Consider the following 18,309-nt stretch of genomic DNA (forward strand, 5'->3'; position numbering starts at 1 on the left):
TTTTTTTTCAGCCAGGGCCATACCATGTCACTATTTTAATTGTTTTTTTTTCTCTTTATTCCACAGCACGGTGAGCAGCACTCGGGAGCCTGCACGATTGGACCCTTCTGAGGCGATCCCTGAGGAGACCGGCACCGAGGGACACTTCGACCGCCCCGGTACATCTGCACCTTCCCAGCCTTCCCACACATTCGACCCATCTGTCCCATCCACCAGCACAGGAGCATCGTGGCCGCCTACATTACATGAAGCTGCTGGTGAGGAGATAGCTTTCCCTTTACCCCACCCTTCTGCCCCTGCCACCTCTAGTACACCTGCGGGTACTGGGCGGCAGCGGCAGAGGGGTCAGGAAAAGACTTATGCGCCAGAGTTCTTGCATCTGAATGCATCTTTCCAGAACTGTCTAAAAGTCTTGTCAGAGCAAATATCCGCAGGCTATCAGCAGATCAACTCCAGCATTCTGGAGGTGAAGACACTTCTGCAAACCATGCATTCAGAAGCAAGATCTTCGCCAAACCACACCTTTTTCAGGTCTGTTGTCGAGCGCATGGAAACGCTCTCTCCTGCCCAGCAGATGCATGTAATGCATTCATGCCACGCTGCTCTCCAGCAAGTTACCTCCCAACCTCCTCCTCCCACCACAGTAGTTCCTCCACCTGCACCCCCTCCAGCCACTTTCCATCCTCCCCCTCCTATTACATCTACACCCCCTCGAGCCACTTTCCATCCTCCCCCTCCTATTACATACCATCCACCTCCCCAGCACCAGCAACCTCCCCAGCACCAGCAACCTCCCCAGCACCAGCAACCTCCCCAGCACCAGCAACCTCCCCAGTACCAGCAACCTCCCCAGTACCAGCAACCTCCCCAGTACCAGCAACCTCCCCAGTACCTGCAAACTCCCCAGTACCAGCAACCTCCCCAGTACCAGACATCTCCCCACTTCCAGCAACCTGCCCCGTACCAGACATCTCCCCACTTCCAGCAACCTGCCCCGTACCAGACATCTCCCCACTTCCAGCAACCTGCCCCGTACCAGACATCTCCCCACTTCCAGCAACCTGCCCCGTACCAAACTCCTTCCCCATACAACTTGCCATCAACATCATCTGCTCCTACAGTCCCTGCCCAACCCTCCACTCCACCACCCACCACCTCTTCTGCTTCCCACATGTCCACCCATTCTGTAGTTTTTTCCACACCTTCACCTCTAACTGTTCCTTCCCCACCACGATCCCAGTCCTCTCTCCACACTCCCAGTGTCGAAGTGTCCCGCAGCCCCTCCAGCAGTATTTCCACCACACACTACACAGATTTATAATGTGTGTATTTAAATAAAAATGACCAGTTTTATGGTTTCAAAGCTTTATTAAACAAGTTTATTAAAATTTTAAAAAAGTTTACTAAAAAAAACATTTTTCAATAAAAGTTAAATTATTTTACACTGGTTGTCTGTCATTTCTTTCTGCGGCGAAAAAGGTTAAATACAGGGTATTTAAAAGGTGAAATGGTATTCAAAACTAGGTATATAACTGTGGGTAAATTTTAGCTTTTTGCCACAGTTGTGTTCCTGGTTGTGTTTGAAGCAAAGTATTTCACCTAAAAAGTTGTGTTTATTGCTGGTGATTTCCTAACAATGTACACAACTTTTGTTAAAAGGTGAAATACTTTGCATAAAGCACAACCAGGTACACACCTGTGGCCTAAAGCTAAAAATAGAGACCATGACAAGATAGCCAACTTTGGTTGGCAAAGGTATATACTGTTGGTACAGAAGGTACACAAGTTTGGTTAGGGCACAAATCTTTCACACTCTGTCATCCTGCCAGTGTACTCTGCCTTGAGGTGACATAAAGTATAGTGCAAAATTGTCCCTCATTACTGAAACCGTCACAGAACTTCTAGTGGTAATGTCATGGTAATCTTGCAAGGTGGTTTCTTCAGAGGTGTCCTCAATGGAAATGGGTTTTTGCAGATAACAAAATTGTGGAGTACCACGCACGCTTTGATCACCTCGTCCACAGTTTCTGTCTTGAGGTTGATCGCAGTCAATAGGACCCGCCATTTGGCTGTCAGAATACCAAAGGTACATTCAACCATTCTTCTTGCTCTTGTGAGGCGGTAATTAAAAATGCGTTTTGGTCTTGTCAATCCTCTGCTAGAGTACGGTTTCAAAAGGTGTTCTGAAAGCTGGAAGGCTTCATCCCCTACACAGACAAATGGCATAGGTGGACCAGATGTTTGCGGCAGCGGTCTAGGTGGTGGGAACTGGAAGGTGTTTCCATACAGTTTACGCCCCATGGCAGACAGTTTGAAAACTTGAGAGTCATTGGAGCGGCCATAGGCCCCAATATTAACCGCAATAAATTTGTATTCCGCGTCAGCGATGGCCATGAGGACAATTGAAAAATATTTCTTGTAATTGAAATATTCCGATCCCGATCCGGCTGGCTTTACAATGCGGATATGTTTCCCGTCCACAGCGCCCAAGCAGTTGGGAAACTGACATATCTGTTGAAACTTGTCAGCAATTTCAATCCACCTCTCTGTTGTGGGCTCTGGTAAAAACTCTTCAGCTAAGGAGTCCCACAGTGCACGGCATGTGTACTTCACAATTCCAGATATGGTGGAAATCCCGAGTCTGTACTGGAAATGCAGTGACGAAAGGGATTCTCCAGTTGCAAGAAATCTGTGGGGAATTAAAAAACAATAAATTAGTTTTAAATCACAGCATTACATACCAAAACTGAGCTATAACACTTGGAGATACAAACTACCACCAACAAGATTGCAGTGAAAGTGTGCTCTGATGCGATCACATCCAATAAATGTGGCTTACCTTAAAGTCACCATCAGACGCTCTGCGGGTGAAACAGAGAAGCGGCAATAGGTGTCCGCTTTTCTTATGAGGTGTGCAATGCGCTCCACCAAGTAATCAAAATTCTCCATTTTCATCCTAACATATCCAAAAAAGTTATCCGGGTTTCGTCGAAGGTCCATGCAGAGTGTAGAATAGACCCCACACGTCATTCTCTTGGCTGTGATGGGGTGGATCCACAAACGTCGTCTACGATGCCTGATGCGCTGCTGTCTCGCTCTCTCCTTCTCCAGAACAATCACCCTCAAACGATTCGCCTCCGCTATAAAATCCGCCAAATTCTTCAAAATATTTCCAATGACAACATCCATCTTCGCCAGTAACTTGCTCTTCTCTCCAACCTGCACTTTCTCCTCTTCAACCTGTCAAAGAAGGGCTGTAGGAACATGCTATATATAGTTTTCCAGTAGCCAATCCCGTTCGGAAGGCCACAAGGGTCAATTTTAAAAACCGGATCCGGCGTAATCCGTCGAAAAACGGATAGAAAAACGGATGAACCGGATGAGACGGATCCGGTTTTGTCTGTCAAGAAAAAGTCGGATCCGGCAGAAAACCGGATCCGTCACATCCGGTTTTACTAAACATTTGCCGGATCCGGCGTTCCGGCACGACGCCGGATCGCGCCTGACGCCGAAAACCTGATGTGTGAAAGTAGCCTTAATGTTGTTGCAGCCTCTGTGACCTTTCAGGAAAGGTGTGTACATATTGACAGATCATGTGACACTTAGCTTGCACACAGGTGGACTGCCTTTCACTAAGCATGTGAATTATGAAGGTAATTGCTTGCACCAGAAATGTTCAGGGACTTCATAGCAAAGGGGTGAATACATATGCACATGCCAATTTTTAGTTATTTGACCCCATAAATGGAATTTATGCCTATATTTTTCTCACTTCACTTCATCAACTTAGACTATTCACTATACTTTCGCAAGCCACTGTGTATATGTATATATAAATAGGTTTGCCAGATTGGAAAAACCCCTGCTTGGCTATTTTGAGGAGACATTTGAATACAAAAGTGGATGAGCATGTGCTCTGCTGCTTCCTTAAAAGTCTAAATGACTTGGCAAGACTGACGTCTGGCAAGGGTCTATATCCAAACAGAAATAGTGCATTCTTACCTTTGCCTCCCTGCTCGTTTTTGTAAGGTTTAAGAACATCTGAGCAATTTCTCTATCAAAGACTCGAACGCGATCCCAGTCCAAAGTAAGGGGATGTTCTTGACTACGACTCACCTGAATTAAAGTATGGAAAAATGGTATCATAAAACTAGGTTCCAAAATATATATTCATACAGTTTTTTTTTCCTCTCCAGCATAGCAACTTTCAAGGAACCAGATCATAAAAGGCTACATGTTGCATTTTTTGATCCAGCTAGCCAGTTTAGCTATAGAAACTGGAAGAAAAAAAAGGCCAAATGATAACAAAATATGCTGTTTCACATCTGTTGTCATCATTTCAGGCACAAAAACTGACATAGAAGGCTAGGATGTATAGAAATCCGTCCTAACAAATGGACAAGGTGGACCATGCTATATGTTAGTTACTTTTTACAATATTTGTAAGCAAGCAAATAACTTAAGTCATATTCCAGATTCCACTATAATAAATATTGCAATATCACTTCACCTTCACTTGAAGTACCCAGTAAGTTTCAGGCTTGAAAGACTGGATCTTATCATGTCTCTCCACACAGAATCCTAAGGTCGGGGTTTGGCAGGGGCCAAAAGATATTAGGGAACTATCAAGGTTGCCATATTTGCCTTGAAAATATTTAGTTTGAAACCTGTGTAAAAATAAGACGAAGAATATGAAGTTTGTTATAAACTAATATGTAAGTAATTTAGTGAATAGCGTTTATAAAATCCTGTTATAATACCAGATAGCAAAGCTCTTACTGAAACAGACCGTGTTCAATGTATTCTGTATGCAAATGTAAAATAGCAAGAATCACACACATCATGAAAGAAAATGAAGAAACCTTGTGAAGGCACAGCCAATCCTGAGGTCCAACTCCTGTCTGGCATCGACAGAAAGTGCTTCATTCTTGTTGGGCTCTCCCAGACTGTTCATAGCATTCATGATATCTGTGTCTGTGATGGAGCTGAACTTAGCACGGTATATAGTACGCTCTCCTCCGTGTGCTTTAGTCATCCCCGGGAGCACTGCATCCAGGACCTAAAGACCAAAATGATGCAGCACCTGATGACTAGAGCAGAGCTAACAAAAGTCAAGGAGCTGATATGTCATATCAAGAAGTTACCTCAAAGCAGATGTTTTCTCCCTCCTTGTCACAATCCAGCCACAAGACTATGTAATCACTTCCGCGTCCTTCCACCTGAGTAACATGACGGAAATATATTATTATACATCATTTTCACACATATGGATCTTATGCTTTTTTAAAAAGGGACTCTCTCGCCGTGTAAAGAAATCTTTTTTTCTTCCAAAAGAAGAACCAATTAAAAACTGATCGATATGGTCATTATTGTCTATACACATAAAGATAACGTTATTCTTAATCCCCCCCATAGACTTTATAGAGCTATTGGATGAACGATGGTTTGGTTATCTTGCCTGACTCTCCCATACCCAGGAACGCTTGCTCAGCTGAGTGCGCCTATGTTCTCTATGAGAGAGCCGCTGCCAGTCATCTCTGGCGGTGACTTAACTCTAGAGATCAAAAGGATCAGCAGTCTGAAATTGGACATGCTGGATCCTTAACTTCTTAGATAGTCATCTGATGGTTGACCCGATTCACATGTCGGCCAAATCTATTGATATGGGCATGTATGGACGACGTTAGTCAAATGTGTACAGGAGCCTTAAGTGTCACATTTCACAATCCTGCAGATAACAAATGTACATTTTTTTTAAGGTTAAACAAAAAATTTCAGTCTTGTAAGAAAAATGTAACAAAGTTGGGTCTTGAGGCATCAAAACTTTCATGCCAAAATTCTGGTATAAAAACTTTAAAAAGTCGCAAAATGTAGGTGCAACTCGGAGTTGCGTCAAAATTTTGCAACTTTTAGGGTATGTGCACACATTGCAGATTTGCTGCGGATTCTCCGCAGATCCATAAGTGTGTGACCAGCCAATGTAATTCAATAGGAAAAAAAGTTGTGCACATGCTGCAGAAAATTCTGCACGGAATCCGCAGCGGTTTATTTTCCACAATTCTTTTTGTGGATCTGCATGCGTTTACACCCATTGAATTAATCAAAATCTGTAGGGGTAAAAACACATGCCAATCCACAACAAATCCACACAAAAAACACACAAAATAGTGTGGATTTCTATATGCGTTTTCTGGCAAGAGATGCAGAATCCGCTCAGGAAATTCCTGAGCCCAATCCGCAACATGTGCATATACCCTTAATGTTCCCACGCCACATTCTCCCAGCTTTGACAAAATATACAGGACTGGGGCAGTGGCGACCACTACTCGTTAAATTCATGCCGAGTGATGGTGGTTTGCTAAGTCACAAATCTTACTCAAGTAGGGACTGGAGTAGGGGTTATGGAGAGGCACACATTGAAATGTACGTTACTTGTCTGAAGGTCCTGATTCCAGGAAGCCCACTCATGAAGACTAGTGGTCTTGGTGCATCGGTCCCTTGATGTCAGTGATTACATGCAGGACCTCCATTTGACCAGTACAGTAAATCACTGGCTTCAGCGCTTACAGCTCCACATGCAGATTTCATATATGTGTGGATTTTACTTATTGCAATGAATAAAATCTGCAGCATTTACGCAGCAGACAGGGGATGCTGTAGATTTTGCTCAGGATCTGCTGGGAGTGAATCCAGTTTGCTAATTTGTTACTCTAATCCCACAGTAAAAATTCTCCAACAAAAATATAATTTCTGAACTCATCATTAGGTATAAAGAAAGAATTACGCCTTATGAGCATCTTGTAAATATTTTTGTCTTATACCAGTGGCACTTTAACCTGTTCCCAATTGTGAATACACTTTGGCTTCTTGACCGACGCTATACACGATACAAGCGATGAGTGACAGATAGCATTTACCTACCTGCAAGAACTTCACCATGCTGAGCTTAGGGTTGGCTTCCTTCTTCTCTGTGGGTGCTTTGCTGAATAACTCTGCTGGGTCCACTTTATCCCAGTTGTTATATTTTCCTGAAACAACAAGCATATCATAGATATACAATGCTACATGAGCAAGACACATGAAACCTGTAACAGGTCACAACGCTAGGGACGACACTTTCTATAGCGCTACTGACTGAGAGACAGCTGCAGTCCATGAGATTGCATACGACAAAAAGTCCTAGGGGCCCATTCCTCGAGGCTGATGTGTCTCTCAGTCCAGCTCACTGACTAGACTACATATCTGGTATAATTTGTTGCCTAAATTATAATCAATTTGTCGGACTAAGCTAAGTCATTTCTCCTCCAGTAAAGACTCACTTCCTTTCCAAAAAGTTGGAGTAAAACCGACAATGGTCCCAAGTTTTTTGCTTATGGTATTTGCAATATTTTTATATCAGTTTTCTGCCTGAAACTAATAACTAGTGCCCTTTGTGTAGCTCAACCTTAAAACTGAAAAAGTCTGTGACAACTAACCAGTCGGTCAGGTACCAATTTCACTGAGTGTATATGAGTAAAGTTCTGCACCCACATACAGGCGCAAGTTCCACCTTGACTGTGGGTCTAATGACTGGAACTGACATCGTAAAACGTCGCCGTCTGGTCAAGACTTGTGCCTATATTACTCTTGTCTGAAATTGGCCTTAAGCATTTTCTGTGGCTTTTTGGTGCTTATAGCAGTGAGGTAATAAGCCCAGATAAAACAAAATATAAAGAGTGCATTTTGTTTTTGTTTTTTTCAAAATACAGCATACGCTTTTTCCAGATATTTTCCCAAAGGCTTCTCTATACGACAGGGAAACATCTAAAAAAACAAACAAACCGTCTTCCCCATCCAATAAATACTGAGGATATCTCTAGATGGGGCAAGCACAGAAACAAGACATGATAATCCAATATGGTAGTTAGATAAACACTTCACACAAGATCTAGGATTTGAATATATTGCTGACGATACATTGTTATTCTCGCTCTGCCTCCAACAAGCAATAACCAATCAGTTTTCATAGCAAATGTACATGTGATTTTGGAAATTGTTTCTCGCTTATCTGTTAATATAGAGTTTTTTTCCACCAGAGGGTGCTGCCATACATTAGATCGCTACACCTCACAAATTGCGACTTGCTGCCTCTTTCTCTCTGCAGACATGCAACACGTGGCTGAGAAACCTGCCCTTCCTTTTTTATTAAGACCTCATGTAGGGCCCTGCTACACGCTGAGCTACCTCATTAAACCTCTTCCTGTGCTTCCTGCACTTAGACTACACAGAGATGCATGGGAAGCACGGCAGAGAAGTAATTGCCTCTGAACCATACTTGCTGCTCAACTAGAAAAATAGCTGCGGTCACACTACAATTAATGCAGGGAAAGTGCTTAGATTACACTTTTATTTTATAATGTGAGATGCAAGGACGTAGGCTAATGGCTTCATGGTTTGTTTTGTTTAAAGCATTATGTCAACCAGGATAATAGATGGAGGAAATTTGTTAACATTTTGTAAGATATTGGCATGGCCGTGCAGTACAAATGACTGTAGGAACTTCGGCTCCCACTGTGGACAGGCAGCCATACATTTACACCTCCAAACCAAATTAGCTACACCAATCTAAGAGGCCCGTCACCTCCACATAATGCGGGTGCAGATTTGGAAAATTAGAAGCGCTAGCTTCTGATGTACTGTGGGTAAGGAATGTACTCGGACCTCTTTAAGTTTTTCACTCTTTGTTTCATTGCAACCATTTGGTAAATTCAAAAAAGTTCATTTTTTTCTCATTAATGTACACTCTGCACCCCATCTTGACTGAAAATGACCAGAAATGTAGACATTTTTGCAAACTTATTTTAAAAAAAAACCTAAAATATCACATGGTCATAAGTATTCAGGCCCTTTGTTCAGACACTCATATTTAAGTCACATGCTGTCCATTTCCTTGTGATCGTCATTGAGATGGTTCTACTCCTTCATTGGAGTCCAGCTGTGTTTAATTAAACTGATATGACTTCATTTGTCACACCTGTCTATATAAAGGCCCCGTCACACTAAGCGAGATCGCTAGCAATATCGCTTAAGCTTCACCGATTTTGTGACGCAGCAGCGATATTGCTAGCGATATCGCTATGTGTGATACTTACCTCCGACCGGCTCCCCCGCTGGCTATCACTGATCGCGCGAGAACGTCCTGGACCGTTTATTGTCGGCCGCTTCCTGCTGACACCGATGAGCGACGCGTGGACGCGGGCGGGCGGATGCCTTCATTGCCGCATCTGACAGGTAAGTAACGACCGCCGACCGCTGCTATGTCGCTGGTGAGATCTGCCTGTTTGACAGCTCACTAGCGCCCATGTAGCGCTGGTGCATCGCTAAATGTGACGGGACCCTAAGACCTCACAGCTTGCAGTGCATGTCAGACCAAATGACAATCATGAGGTCAAAGGAACTGGCCAAGGAGCTCAGAGACAGAATTATGGCAAGGTACAGATCTGGCTAAGGTTACAAAAGAATTTCTGCAGTACTCAAGGTTCCTAAGACCACAGTGGCCTACATAATCCTTAAATGGAAGAAGTTTGGGACCACCAGAAGATTTCCTAGATCTGGCCGTCCAGCCAAACTGAGCAATCGTGGGAGAAGAGCCTTGGCAAGAGAGGTAAAGAAGAACCCCAAGATCACTGTGGCTGAGCTACACAGATGCAGTAGCGAGATGGGAGAAAGTTCCACAAAGTCAACAAACACTGTAACCCTCCACCAGTCGGGCCATTATAGCAGTGTGGCTCGATGGAAGGCTCTCCTCAGTGCCAGACATATGAAAACCCACAAAGAGTTTGCTAAAAAAAAAAACACATGAGGGACGTCCAGACTATGAGAAATAAGATTCTCTGGTTTGATGAGATGAATATAGACAGGACGACTAGTTGCAATTGAAGGAAACATGAACACGGCCAAGTACAGAGAGATTGTAAATGAAAACCTCTTCCAGAGTGCTCTGGACCTCAGACTTGCCCGACGGTTCACCTTCCAACAAGTCAATGACCCTAAGCACACAGCTAAAATAACAAAGGAGTGGCTTTAGAACAACTCTGTGACCATTCTTGACTGGCCCAGCCAGAGCCCTGACCTAAACCCAATTGAGCATCTCTAGAGAGACCTGAAAATGGCTGTCCACCAACGTTCACCATCCAACCTGACGGAACTGGAGAGGATCTGCAAGGAAGAATGGCAGAGGATCCCCAAATCTAGGTGTGAAAATGTGTTGCATCTTTCGCTGTACTGGCTCAAAAGGGTGCTTCTACTCAATACTGAGCAAAGGGTCTGTATACTTATGACCATGTGATATTTCAGCTTTTCTTTTTTAATAAATTTTCAAAAATTTCTACATTTTGAACTTTTTTAAATTTACTAAATGGTTGCAAAATGAAACAAAGAATGAGAAATTTAAAGAGGTCTGAATACTTTCTGTATGCACTGTATGAGAAAGCTGGTGCTAGAGAATTTGAGGTCACAGTAGGTTTTAAGAAGACGAAGGGGGCGGTTAGTGCAAAAGGAAAAAAAATGAAGCATGCTTCAAAATATCACGTACTGTCAAATTAAAGAAGTTGTCCACTACTTGGACAACTTTTCATACCCTTTGCTTGGCCCCAATAAAATAATAAAGCTTATACTCACCTTCTGTGTTGGCGCTATTCCCGCGGTGTCAGCACTAGCTCTCCAAGGGGCTCTCATGCAGTGCTGTGACACGTGACACCGGCGCCCAATCAGCGCTGGTCTCACTGTCCCCGCCTCCTGTCGAATTAAGCAGGAAAAACAAGTCAAAGATAGGCTGCAGCCCGGACTTCCTCTTCATGTTCAATTTGTCCAAAGGCGGAGACAGTGACGCTAGCGCTGATTGGGTGCTGGCGTCACAACGCCGCACAAGAGCATCGGGGAGAGTGACTGCCCGCAATGGAGGCTAGTATAGAGGCTTTATTATTTTATGGGGTTAAACATTTTGATCAAGAAGGGGTTGCCCTAGTAGTGGACAATCCCTTAAAGTCTCCGTACACGCTTCTGTTTAGTTATTTTCTAACAAGTTTCTACTACTCTATTGGAAATTAGTCAGCTGTGCGGAGAACTGTCACTTCCAAAAAAAAAGCTATTTACCTTCAGACATAGGGGCACCATAAATTGGGCACATTGTCATCACTCTCCTGTCTGCAGTTACTCTGTCTCCGCACACTGTCAAGATTCTCTGTTACTGACCTTGAGAGTGGGCAGTCACATGACCACAAGCTTGCCATCTGCATACATCTGGTCACATTTTCACTAGACGTGCTTCACTTATACTGAATAAGGCTGACCACCCATTTTGACAGTCAATAACTGAGAATCCTGACACAACTATTTTAGCTCTTTAATTTTATTTTTCCAACCGGAAAAAATATCTTTTTTTTTTTTTCAATTTTGCCTATATATATATATATATATATATATATATATATATACATATATATAAAATCGCCAGTGGCTGCTGTCCCCGAATCCCATAAGGCACCGCTGCCACGAACGGCGCCTGCGTAGGAATACCGGAGACGTGTGTGTCACTCGCGCAGGCGCAGTTCGCAGTAACAGCCACATCGTTACTATGCATGTGAGGGAATAGCGGAGACGTGTATGTCACTTGCGCGTTCCCAATAACAGCCACATTGTTACTACGCATGCGTAGGAATAGCGGTGATGTGTATGGCACTTGCGCCTTCATATAATAGCTGCGGCAGCGGAGTGGCCCAACACTCCTCACACACTACACCTACCCTGGGGTGCCAGTGTCAGGCCTGCCAACCCTTTATGCCTCCTGGCCACTAAACCAGCTGCAAGACTAAAAATCCCAGAATTCCGTGCCCGTACCTTGTCTTCCTGCCTTCAGTCACGTTTTTTTATATAGGTTGATCATCATGATGACAACATTGAGATGCATGTCAGGATATGTTGTTTGTTTACATTTGACATAACCGCGGCCTGTGGACCAGCAGAGGGAAACGTTTTCCTCAGCCTGGCAATGACTAACGTCACTGAGTCACATCCTCTCTGAGAGGAGGAAGCATCGCAGTGCATGCCGGGACTGGTAGTTTTCTCATGTTATGAATACACCTACAGCAGCCCAAGCGGAGTCCGCGGTGTGAGGTGAGGGCAAAACCAAGAGCGGGAGAGTGGCTGCCTGAGGTGTTCCAGGAAGGTGTGTGTATGTGTATATACAGTATATGTATGTGTGCATATATGTGTGTGTGTGTATATGTGTGTATGCATGTATGTGTGTGTCTATATATGTGTGTATGCATGTATGTGTGTGTGTGTGTATATATGTGTGTATGCATGTATGTGTGTGTGTGTGTGTGTATATATGTGTGTATGCATGTATGTGTGTGTGTGTTACTGCGCCTGCGTGGGGAATAGCGGTGACGTCTATGTTTTACTTGTGCAGCCGCAGTAACAGCCTCATGGCCACGAACTGCGCCAGTGACAGATATACGTCCCCTGTTAATTTCACCACACTCCTGAGATGCGATAGCATCAGACCCATTTCTAGTTTTAACACATAATTTTGTGACTTTAAAGCCAATCTATTTATATGCTAATGTAGTTCATTCAAAGACCAGCAATGCCTTTACATGGCCAGTCTGTTACAGCATTACTGGGAGATCAGCATTTGAATTGATATGTAAATGGTTTTTGTAGACCTGTAGCCTTTGTCACCCTAGCTCTGTTCCCAGCCTTGCGCCGCCTCCTGCTGCTTTTCTCATGTCACACAGCATAGAGGTTGTCAGTTAAGAAGGAGGTGGCGGCGCTGGTCGGGAAATAGAGCTGGAGTGACAGAAGCTTCACATCTTCCATAGCCATTTACATATTATTTCAAACACTGATTTCTCAGTAACAGAGGAAAGGACTGACCATGTAAGGGTGTTGCTGGAACTGTGTTTATTAGAGCTGCACGCACATATTATTAGTTTGGGGGGTGAAAACCTGCCGACAGATTTCCTTTAACAGTGGAAAAAGTTTTTAAATGATTCTCTTGGTGTGATTTTTTTTAACAGGGGTGTGCCGACTTTTTATTTACTTTCCCACTTCTTTTGGGGTATAATCTTAAATTTAATATACAGTTGTGGCCAAAAGTATTGACACCCCTGCAATTCTGTAAGATAATACTCATTTTTTTCCTGAAAATGATTGCAAACACAAATTCTTTGGTATTATTATCTTCATTTAATTTGTCTTAAATGAAAAAACACAAAAAGAATTGTCCTAAAGCCAAATTGGATATAATTCCACACCAAACATAAAAAAGAGGGTGGACAAAAGTATTGGCACTGTTCGAAAAATCATGTGATGCTTCTCCAATTTGTGTAATTAACAGCACCTGTAACTTACCTGTGGCACCTAACAGGTGTTGGCAATAACTAAATCACACTTGCAGCCAGTTGACATGGATTAAAGTTGACTCAACCTCTGTCCTGTGTCCTTGTGTGTACCACATTGAGCATGGAGAAAAGAAAGAAGACCAAAGAACTGTCTGAGGACTTGAGAAACAAAATTGTGAGGAAGCATGAGCAATCTCAAGGCTTCCAGTCCATCTCCAAAGACCTGAATGTTCCTGTATCTACCGTGTGCAGTGTCATCAAGAAGTTTAAAGCCCATGGCACTGTGGCTAACCTCCCTAGATGTGGACGGAAAAGAAAAATTGACAAGAGATTTCAACGCAAGATTGTGCGGCTGTTGGATAAAGAACCTCAAGAACCTCGACTAATATCCAAACAAGTTCAAGCTGCCCTGCAGTCCGAGGGTACAACAGTGTCAACCTGTACTATCCATCGGCGTCTGAATGAAAAGGGACTGTATGGTAGGAGACCCAGGAAGACCCCACTTCTTACCCCAAGACATAAAAAAGCCAGGCTGGAGTTTGCCAAAACTTACCTGAAAAAGCCTAAAACGTTTTGGAAGAATGTTCTCTGGTCAGATGAGACAAAAGTAGAGCTTTTTGGGCAAAAACATCAACATAGAGTTTACAGGAGAAAAAAAGAGGTATTCAAAGAAAAGAACACGGTCCCTACAGTCAAACATGGCGGAGGTTCCCTGATGTTTTGGGGTTGCCTTGCTGCCTCTGGCACTGGACTGCTTGACCGTGTACATGGCATTATGAAGTCTGAAGACTACCAACAAATTTTGCAGCATAATGTAGGGCCCAGTGTGAGAAAGCTGGGTCTCCCTCAGAGGTCATGGGTCTTCCAGCAGGACAATGACCCAAAACACACTTCAAAAATCACTAGAAAATGGTTTGAGAGAAAGCACTGGAGACTTCTAAGGTGGCCAGCAATGAATCCAGACCTGAATCACATAGAACACCTGTGGAGAGATCTAAAAATGGCAGTTTGGAGAAGGCACCCTTCAATATCAGGGACCTGGAGCAGTTTGCCAAAGAAGAATGGTCTAAAATTCCAGCAGAGCATTGTAAGAAACTCATTGATGGTTACCGGAAGCGGTTGGTCGCAGTTATTTTGGCTAAAGGTTGTGCAACCAAGTATTAGGCTGAGGGTGCTAATAGTTTTGTCTGGCCCATTTTTGGAGTTGTGTGTGAAATTATCAATGTTTTGCTTTTTGCTTCATTCTCTTTTGTGTTTTTTTTCATTTAAGACAAATTAAATGAAGATAATAATACCAAATAATTTGTGTTTGCAATCATTTTCAGGAAGAAACTGAGTACAGTCATGGCCAAAAGTTTTGAGAATGACACAAATATTAATTTTGACAAAGTCTACTGCTTCATTTTTTCTAATGGCAATTTGCATATACTCAAGAGTATAAAGAGTGATCAGCTTAACAGCAATTACTTGCAAAGTCAATATTTGCCTAGAAAATTAACTTTATCCCCCAAAACACATTTCAACATCATTGCAGCCCTGCCTTAAAAGGACCAGCTAACATCGTTTCAGTGATTGCTCCATTAACACAGGTGTGGGTGTTGATGAGGACAGGGCTGGAGATCAATCTGTCATGATTAAGTAAGAATGACACCACTGGACACTTTAAAAGGAGGCTGGTGCTTGGCATCATTGTTTCTCTTCTGTTAACCATGGTTATCTCTAAAGAAACACGTGCAGTCATCATTGCACTGCAGAAAAATGGCCTAACAGGGAAGAGTATCGCAGCTAGAAAGATTGCACCTCAGTCAACAATCTATCGCATCATCAAGAACTTCAAGGAGAGAGGTTTCCTTGTTGCCAAAAAGGCTCCAGGGCGCCCAAGAAAGACCAGCAAGCGCCAGGACCGTTTCAGCTGCGGATCGGGCTACAAGCAGTGCAGAGCTTGCTCAGGAATGGCAGCAGGCAGGTGTGAGTGCATCTGCACGCACTGTGAGGCGGAGACTCTTGGGAGCAAGGCCTGGTCTCAAGGAGGGCAGCAAAGAAGCCACTTCTCTCCAGAAAAAACATCATGGACAGACTGATATGCTGCAAGAGGTACAGGGAGTGGACTGCTGAGGACTGGGGTAAAGTCATTTTCTCTGATGAATCCCCTTTTCGATTGTTTGGGACATCTGGAAAACGGCTTATTCGGAGAAGACCAGGTGAGCGCTACCACCAGTCTTGTCTCATGCCAACTGTCAAGCATCCTGAAACCATTGGGGGGTGGCTTCTCAGCCAAGGGAATGGGCTCTCTCTCAGTCTTGCCTAAAAACACAGCCATGAATAAAGAATGGTACCAGAATGTCCTCCAAGAGCAACTTCTCCCAACCGTCCAAGAGCAGTTTGGCGATCAACAATGCCTTTTTCAACATGATGGAGCACCTTGCCATAAAGCAAAGGTGATAACTAAATGGCTCAGGGAACAAAACATAGAGATTTTGGGACCATGGCCTGGAAACTCCCCAGATCTTAATTCGATTGAGAACTTGTGGTCAATCATCAAGAGACGGGTGGACAAACAAAAACCTTCAAATTCAGACAAAATAAAAGCATTGATTTTGCAAGAATGGACTGCTATCAGTCAGGATTTGATCCAGAAGTTGATTGAAAGCATGCCAGGGAGAATTGCTGAGGTCCTGAAGAAGAAGGGTCAACACTGCAAATATTGACTTGCTGCATTAACTCATTCTAACTGTCAATATAACCTTTTGTTACTCATAATATGATTGCAATTATATTTCTGTATGTGATAAAAACATCTGACAAACACACATAAAAACCAGAGGGCTGCAGATCATGTGAAAATATAATATTTGTGTCATTCTCAAAACTTTTGGCCATGACTTTATTATCTGACAAAATTGCAGGGGTGTCAATACTTTTGGCCACAACTGTATGAGTGCAATTTGAGGCTGTCCATCAGCTTCCGCCAATTAAAAAGTAGCTTTCCCGAGTGTAGCATTTTACAATTGGAGGAGTCAAATGGATATGTCTGTTCCCATGCTCCTCCATTAGTCGCCATTTGGAGAGATAAAGTGCTGTGCAGTATGGGAAGAAAATACTCTTACAAGCAGTGAGCACTTCACAAAGGAGGAGAACCTGCAATACTTACATACAGTGGGGAAAAAAAGTATTTAGTCAGTCAGCAATAGTGCAAGTTCCACCACTTAAAAAGATGAGAGGCGTCTGTAATTTACATCATAGGTAGACCTCAACTATGGGAGACAAACTGAGAAAAAAAAATCCAGAAAATCACATTGTCTGTTTTATTTTCATTTTATTTGCATATTATGGTGGAAAATAAGTATTTGGTCAGAAACAAGCAATCAAGATTTCTGGCTCTCACAGACCTGTAACTTCTTCTTTAAGAGTCTCCTCTTTCCTCCACTCATTACCTGTAGTAATGGCACCTGTTTAAACTTGTTATCAGTATAAAAAGACACCTGTGCACACCCTCAAACAGTCTGACTCCAAACTCCACTATGGTGAAGACCAAAGAGCTGTCAAAGGACACCAGAAACAAAATTGTAGCCCTGCACCAGGCTGGGAAGACTGAATCTGCAATAGCCAACCAGCTTGGAGTGAAGAAATCAACTGTGGGAGCAATAATTAGAAAATGGAAGACATACAAGACCACTGATAATCTCCCTCGATCTGGTGCTCCACGCAAAATCCCACCCTGTGGGGTCAGAATAATCACAAGAACGGTGAGCAAAAATCCCAGAACCACGCGGGGGGACCTAGTGAATGAACTGCAGAGAGCTGGGACCAATGTAACAAGGCCTACTGTCATGGTCACGTGTGTCGGGTCGCAGATGTTACCGCAAGGCAGACCCATAACACACGTGACCCTGGATACACCGCCTCCAGTGGGGCGAATTTAAATAATAAAACGTGCAGGTGGATACGCCGCCTCCACCTGGCGAATTTGGGTATTACACGTTATACATACAATAATCAAATAATAAAGGGGGAACCTGGGAAACTATAACAATGGTGGGCCCTGCGATAGGGAATGGGGAAATGGAGACCTCCTAAGCTCCCCTGAGCCAGTGTCCCTGCACTCCTTACATTCCCTAAACAGGCTCCGCACCTGTCGCCGCACGCGTACCTTAACGCCCTTGCTCACCCTGACCCTAAACCCTCACTAGGGAATGGGTCGGTGCGGAGACTAATCCCACCACTGCACTAATAACACACATGAGGAAAGAGACAATACAGGGGAAACACCACTTAGCTTTGCTCTGTTGCGTGCGCTCCCAGCAACAGAGCCCTCCACCTGAGTGCATCTTCTCCTCCACCCGGATCCATCACCATAACAGAATCCTTCACCTTAGTGCAGCCTTGGAGCAGAGTCCACCACCAGTTGCAGCTGCTTAGAACCAGAGTCCCAAGGATGAGTTCAGCTGCTGACACGAAGTCGAGCATGCTTGAGTCCAGCTCAGCGGCCAAGTCCCACATGGTGAGTGCCACTCTCCATAGTCGCCACTCCACCAGCCCATGCAGACACTTCCCGCTGACACCATCACTGCGACTCCACCACGCCATGCCAGCCCTTCGTCCAGACACCATAGCTGAAACACATCCCCCCTGGCTAAGCTGCGCAGGACTCCTCACCAGCTCCATCCTTCATCCAGGCTCTCCAAAAACAGAATGAACACACTCTCACAATATCACAGGCAGTGATTGCACACCTCTAGCACACCTTTATAGGGTGTCACACCTGATACATAATTAAGTGAACATTAACCTAAACCTAAGGTGCGATACCATTCCCCACCACCGGGCAACTTAGAATGAACGACACCACGTGATAATTCTAATGGCCACCGGGGGCAATCACGACACACTTTGGAACCAAAGGAAAAAAAGTTCACTTAATGCA

At 43.8% G+C, this 18,309-nt stretch overlaps 1 protein-coding gene across 2 annotated transcripts in view; it reads right to left on the minus strand.

Annotated features, from left to right (window-relative positions):
- The window catches only part of TOP3B (DNA topoisomerase III beta), a 142,864-nt gene that overhangs the window by 106,597 nt on the left and 17,958 nt on the right, over positions 1-18,309 (minus strand). For both annotated transcript variants that reach the window (XM_073559125.1, XM_073559124.1), the window contains exons 4-8: positions 6,922-7,028; positions 5,145-5,219; positions 4,863-5,059; positions 4,511-4,667; positions 4,003-4,116 (exon numbers count right to left, since the gene is read on the minus strand). In XM_073559125.1, coding sequence (XP_073415226.1) covers positions 4,003-4,116; positions 4,511-4,667; positions 4,863-5,059; positions 5,145-5,219; positions 6,922-7,028 — 650 coding nt within the window. The remainder of the gene's footprint in view (positions 1-4,002; positions 4,117-4,510; positions 4,668-4,862; positions 5,060-5,144; positions 5,220-6,921; positions 7,029-18,309) is intronic.

This window comes from Dendrobates tinctorius, unplaced genomic scaffold, assembly GCF_039654945.1.
Source record: "Dendrobates tinctorius isolate UK_male_01 unplaced genomic scaffold, ASM3965494v1 ptg000265l, whole genome shotgun sequence".
NCBI lineage: Eukaryota > Metazoa > Chordata > Amphibia > Anura > Dendrobatidae > Dendrobates > Dendrobates tinctorius.